General features: G+C 57.2%; 1 protein-coding gene across 1 annotated transcript; it reads right to left on the bottom strand.

Moving 5' to 3' along the window:
• Positions 1-2,326: 2,326 nt before the first annotated feature.
• VAT1 (vesicle amine transport 1) lies at positions 2,327-5,648 on the bottom strand (the record flags this gene model as incomplete). The annotated part of the gene is made up of 5 exons (XM_010161043.1): positions 2,327-2,590; positions 3,590-3,831; positions 4,756-4,845; positions 4,931-5,101; positions 5,441-5,648. Coding segments are annotated over 5 exons (813 nt in total), but the record flags the coding sequence as incomplete, so codon positions are not given.
• Between the last annotated feature and the right edge of the window lie 654 nt (positions 5,649-6,302).

The following is a 6,302-nucleotide window of genomic DNA, read 5'->3' as shown; positions in this document are numbered from 1 at the left end:
CATCCCCCAAGGCAGCGTGCCAGGGGTGTCCTACGGGAAGCTGCAAGGCTCCCACGTTCCTCCTTCACAGACTGCGAGGGCCGTGCCACACCGCCCGCGCCACGGCCACGCGTGTAAGGCACCGAGCACGCGCGGAGCCGAGAGAAAAGCCAGGAGAGGATGTTACTGTGGAACGCAGCGTGGTAGTTCTCCCCCCGCCAATGTGCAGAAGCTGAAGATGGGCAGGGCTGTGTACCACCTCAGCACACCGCTCTTTCATCAAGTCCACTTTCTTGGAGGAAGAGGTCCAGACTTCGCATTTCAGCAATTTAGAGTCCTGTTGTCAGACCTGGTAAAGCAGCATTAGACACTGTTGGTTTTAAGCTATATCAGCATGACAGGGCACGCCGGAAGGAGAAGCAGCAAGATTTTGGATTCAGAAAGGTCAAAGGTTGTGCTTGTGCGTTTCATCAGACCATGTTTATGGAGTTCACATATCCAGTGCGAGAGATGGACTGAGAGATGGACTAACAGGGATCTGTGACAGGGCTCCAGCCCTCCCCCGGGGCAGTGGGGAATGGGGTGGGTTTAACACTTAACATTACCCAGGGCCAGGCCCCGTGGGCTGTGCCTACGTGTGTCTAAGAGGCAGCGGAACGAGGGACTGAGCCCGGGCACCTGAGGCTGCCCCGACGGGTGGGAGCCTGCTGCTAGAGCTGGCCGAGGAGGAGGCCATGCTTCCCACCCGCCCACACCACCAGCCCTGCGCAGGGCTCGGCTGCTCTCGAGCCGGAGGGGCTTTGCCTGCAGGGCCCCTCGCCCAGCAGACGCCTTCCCTCCCTGGGGTTTGGGACTCCCGGCAGCACAGCTTTGCTCCTGCGCTCTGCCAGGATGGGCAGCTCGTCTTGGCCCTCAGGTTTGCCTTTTCAAATTCAAAATGAAGCTGAACGCCCACAGACCTACAATCCATGAGAAAGCCTGGAAGCAAGCACAGACAGCACCAGTCACTCGGGGCTGAAAACGGGGTCCAGCAGGAAGGGGGGCACCACCCAGGACTTGAAGTGCTCACAGAACTAGGCTTGGGTCTCCGAAGAGCTGCGTTTCCAAATGCACAGAAGAAAGAAAAGAGGAAGAGAAACGGAATTCTGGCCTGGGAGAAGGGCACACAGCTCTAGACCCTTACACCCTAGCTCTAGCTCTACACCCTCAGTGCTGGCAGAGAGCCCCGGGCTCCCAAGACACAGGTTCAGGGCAGAAGAGCCAAGCCCTGCAGTGCTGAACCCGGTGAGAGCTGGGCTGAGCGGGTGTCTAACACGCTCACCAGAGAGAATGGAAAGCACAACTGAACTGCTCAGGGCGCCCAGGCCAGGGGCCAGACCCAGAGCTGGACATTCACCATCTGCACTGGTAGCTTGGTGGCACCTCTGCCGAGCGGCAATGCCGCAGGGAGCCGGGCAGGCTCCTGGGAAGCAGGCTCACAGGACTGGCTCTTGCCAGTCGCTTCCCAAACAGCAGCACCTCCCCAGCACACAGCAAGCATTAACCGGGGCTTGTTTGTTCCCGTCCTGCTGACGCCCGATTCAACACTGCAGCCCTTGGAAATACAAACACGAGGGTGAAGTTTAGCCTTAACAATACCAACTTGGAGCCCAACATAACAAAGCACAGAGCCAACATCAATTGTTCCAGTCACTCAAGACACAGTTGAGTCCTTATGGTCTCTAAAAAAAAAAAAATCAGACACAGTTTAGATCTCCCTGTACAGTTTGGAATCAGAAAATGGACAAGATCAGGTCACCTAAATGAAACTTTTCTTCCGTATTCAGACACGGACCAGCCCAGTCTGTCAGGTTATCTGCCAGCTGCACAGAGAAGTGACCGCAAGTGCAACATGCCACAGGCTCCAAAACGCCAGGATGGTTACTTACAGGGCAAAGACATGATGGTGACTACCTGACTGTGTTAGAGGCCTAGGAAAGCAGAGGGACAGAGCGTGGTTAGTGTAAATGGAAGAGTAGCCTATGCTGGAATTAAACTGGGCCAGCCCTGCTTTTCCTCTGGCTGTTGAGGAAACGTCCCAAGTCTGGCCCCTTCTGCTGAAAAGCTTCTCAAAGGGGACAGTGCCAATGCTTCAGCGAGGCTCGGTTTCTGTGGAGACCCTTGGCAGGTGCCACAGTGTCACCTCAACTTCACAGTGACAGGCTACGCAGTTGTCAATCACCCACTGCCCGAGAGTCCAGCTGCTCTGCCAGAGAAGAGTGAGGTTAGTTTGGAAATTCAGGAGAGAAACAAGTGATTGGAAAGATGTACAAAACTGCAGGCTTTGAGCCAGAGAGCTAGGGCAGGAGGCAGGGGGTGACCCACAGCAAGAGCATGCAAACCTTATCTGAACTCAACCACGACGTTCTCGTACTGGTGAGGGTGGAAGCTACTGATCTGTCCATTTCCGGGTCCCAAAGAGATCAGGGCGTTAAGCCATGAATTCACAATCCGCACACATCTCTCCTCCTTAGTTCTCTTCTTTTTTGGATTCTTCCTTGGGTGCTTCAGGAACCAGGATGACCTTCCCAACATTCTTCTTCTCTTGCATCTGCCTCATGGCATCTGCCACCTGGAAGCAACAGGGGTCTCGTGAGCCCCACCCCGCAGCGCAGTCGGGCCCTCCCTGCCCCCCCGACCACCCAGAAGGCAGCTTTCCCGGCAGCCCAAGAAGCACCAAGCACTTGGGTGCTTCTGCACAGACGCATTTTGGACAGTCAGGCTGCTACCCCAGCCTGCCCACGGGAAACGGAGAGTTCACAGACCACGAGGATGCTCTGCTACCCAAACCGCAGAGGAGCGGAGTGTGCATCGCCACAGCTTCCTCCCCAAAGAGGGGGGCACTGCAGAAACCCAGCCCATGGCCAGGACGATGCTTCTGCCATCCCCACAGAACAAGCCATGCACAGGGTTTCATCACTTTTAACCAAAACAGCACCTGGGCCAGGCCTGGAATTGACAGTTTTCCTTAAGCATTTGCATCAGACTAGTTCTCGGGTACTAACACCAACGGATCATTACCAAGTCCTGGGCTCCCCTGCAGCAAGTCCTACCCCAGCAAAGGGTTTCCCAGGGAAGAACCTGGCTCTGCCTGGACACATCAATGCAACAACAGCGAGCAGAGCAGCGCAGAGCTGCTGAAAAACCTGCCGTTCCCTTCCAGCATCCTCCTTCGGCTTCACCGCCTGGGCTCATGGAAGGGCAGCAGCACCCATCCCGCCTGCTTAATCGCAGGGAGCAGATTGGGGCAGGCTCCAGCCGGATGCCCAGCTCCTCCACGAGCTGCTGCTGCTCACAGAGCACAGCTGAGCCCCTGCCCTGTTCCGCAGGGACGCTGTCTGGCATCGCCCAGCTCTGCGCACTGGAGCAGAAGAGCCCAGACACTTCGCCCCCCCTTAATGTCTTCAAAGGAAAAGGGCAGCGGGTGTCTGAGAACAGATGCTCATTGACCACGGGCAGCACGTCAGCCCCCACGAACGAGGTGCTCGCCCCGATTCCGAGCTCGCTCTGCACGCGGACAACAACTGCCCAGCGGTCTGAGAGCTGCCAGCCTGCGTCAGCTGAGACTCACCTGATCAAAGGGCCATACAGAGTCTATTTTGGGCTTGATTTTGCCTTGGCTGTACAGGCTAACCAGCTTGGCTACAACACCTCTGACGAGCTCAACCTCTTCATCCATGTAGCCGAGATGGTAGCCACACACAGCCTTGTTATGGTGTAGGAGCTGCAGGGCGTTGATGCTGAACTGGTTCCACCAGGTCTTAGCCATAGCCATGAGGTTCTTCCTCTGCCCAGTGAGCAGGTTTGCCACCCCTAGCAGGAAGACAAGGCACAGGTGAGCTGGAATCAACACCAGAGGCAGCGGGCACCCACCCAACAGCTCAGACAACACGCCAGGTAACAGCCGCTCACGCAGCGAAGGGCTGGATCACATCAGGATCTGCCCGGCTGACCTTCAGCCAAACGGGTACCTGCCCCAGCCTCCAGATACGCAGAATTTGGGTCATCAGCACCCATATACTGCAAAACTACAGACCAGCTCCTCCCGGGAGGGCAGCAGCAGCGCAGCCAGACTGGCTGCTGGCAGAGGCAAGAGGGTGACAAGTCGCATCCAGCCAGGCAGGACAGCACCCCCTTCTCCGACAGCCAGGCTGCTCCAGGGGAGCCCCACGCTGCCACGGCTGGGACAACAGCAGCAGCACACTGGTGCAAGTGTCTGGAATCCCACTGGGGGCTGTGTGAGGGCTTTGTCTTCAGGACAAAACCCACAGTGTTTAGGGCCGGGGAATGGAGAGATAAGTATTCAGTAGCCTCAAGCCTCATCACCCACACATCCTCCAGAAGAAAAGCAAGGCTCTATCAGTGCTGTGCATTAAGTCAGCCTGGACAAGGCAGCTGTGCCAGCATTCCTCCGTGAGGACATTCCAGCTTCCCCTGCAGGCACCGGCTCGTACTCGGGGAGAGATCTCACCACGGGAGGGAAGAGACTTGGAGCCTGCGACCAGAGCCCTCGGGACAAGGCACAAATCTCACTCCTCAGTGCCTCACCCAGCAAAGCGACCTACAGACCTCTGCGAGGTAACAGACCCACGACACAGCGGCCAGCGATGCTCCCGCGCGCCGCGCGTCCAGGCTCGGAGCCGTGCGGAGCATCCCTGGGCAGATCCATGCCCACGCCGCCGTCACACGTTCCCCCCTACGCAGGAGCTGGGCTTCGCACACGCTGCTCACACTTACCGTAAGTGATGAGTTTGCCCATCGGCTTCAAGAGGTTAAATGCTTTGGATGTATCGGATCCTCCCAGGGGGTCCAGGACAATGTCAACACCTAGAGGGAATGGATAGTAACCAGGGGTTTCCTTGCGGCTGAAAGAAGGGCGGAAGGGCTGGAGCAGTCCCCCACCACACTGTACCTTTGGGAGAGATTTTCCGGACCTCCTCTGCGTAATCCATCGTTCTGTAGTCAATGGGGTGAGCGACTCCACCCTCCTTGAGCGAATCATGCTTGGAGGCAGATGCTGTGCCAAAAATGGTGACGTTTTCTACAGTCTTGCACAGCTGGATGGCAGCAGTTCCCACACCACCTGAAAACCAGTGAGACACACTGAGAAGCAAACAGCCCCAGCAGTCAGAAAAGCCTCTGGATAGGTCAATTATCCCTGCCTGTATCGATCCCACAGGGCTGGGAGGGTATGGAATAAAGGCTTTGCCTGGGGAAGGCTGATCCTGTGACACTCCAGGGGGGACCAACCCCGGCTGCTGGGAAATGGGTTCAGCATTTGCCAGTGCCTGGGTCAGCACAGAGCCCGCACCTCTGGTGGGCGACACGTTGTCAGCCCAGCCGCGTTCCGATTGCTTCCCATCCCCTGCCACCCGGATGTGGAGGCCAAGAGCCTCGGCAGAGGCTGGCGAGAAGGATTTACCTGCAGCCATATGGATGAGGACACTCTGGTTGGGCCTCAGGTTCCCAAAGTCAAACAGAATCATGTAGGCAGTGATGTAGTTGACAAGAAGAGCAGCTGCTTCCTCAAAGCTCATCCCCTCGGGCATCAGGAAAGTCTGACTGGCTGGCACGTTCACCACTTCTTGCCAGAGCCCTGACCTAGCCAGGACCATTACCTTATCGCCAACCTGAAACCAAACACAAGGCAAGTGGGTGAAACAAGCCCAGGCTAGCAGAAGCCATCACACACTTGCCCTTCCTACACCAGGGCCAGGGCACCCCAGGCTCTGGCTTGCACCCAGCCTGCTGCCTGACTGCCAGCCGCCCAAACCAACAGCCCCCAGCGAGGTAGGAGGGACGGGGGTCACGTCCTGCCCTCCCTGCCCGAGCTGGGAGCAGGAGCCTGAACACGGTGAAATACTACTGCTGCCCCTTGCATGGCTCATTCTGCTGACAGGCAGGAGACTCGGGCAATGCTTAACAGGATCAACCCTGGAAAAAGCATGCCCGGCTTTTGGAAACCCTCCTGGGTCTAAGCCTCAGGCATCCCCCAAATTCCAGTGGGCAAGAAGCATCTGCTCGCTGAGCCAGGGGACGCCGCAGCCCATCGTCCGGCAGAGGAGGCAGAGCCAGGGCAGGAGCAGAGAGGCTCCTCGGGGTGTGGGTTTGGCATTTACACTTGAACAAACCACGATGTTTTCCTGGAGGGGATGTAATCATCCTTGACACGCTGGGTTTCCTCGAGACGCTTTGTTTTGCTAGTTGTGCACCCAAGAACCACCTTAAAGCACTGTAACCGCAACAGCCCCGAGACCCAAAGGTCTGGAACACGCAGAGCCAAC

The sequence above is a fragment of the Eurypyga helias genome, unplaced genomic scaffold, assembly GCF_000690775.1.
Source record: "Eurypyga helias isolate BGI_N326 unplaced genomic scaffold, ASM69077v1 scaffold30300, whole genome shotgun sequence".
In the NCBI taxonomy this organism is placed as follows: Eukaryota; Metazoa; Chordata; class Aves; order Eurypygiformes; family Eurypygidae; genus Eurypyga; species Eurypyga helias.
The sequence above is the reverse complement of the archived record's forward strand: the minus strand, read 5'-3'. Positions and strand labels throughout refer to the sequence as shown.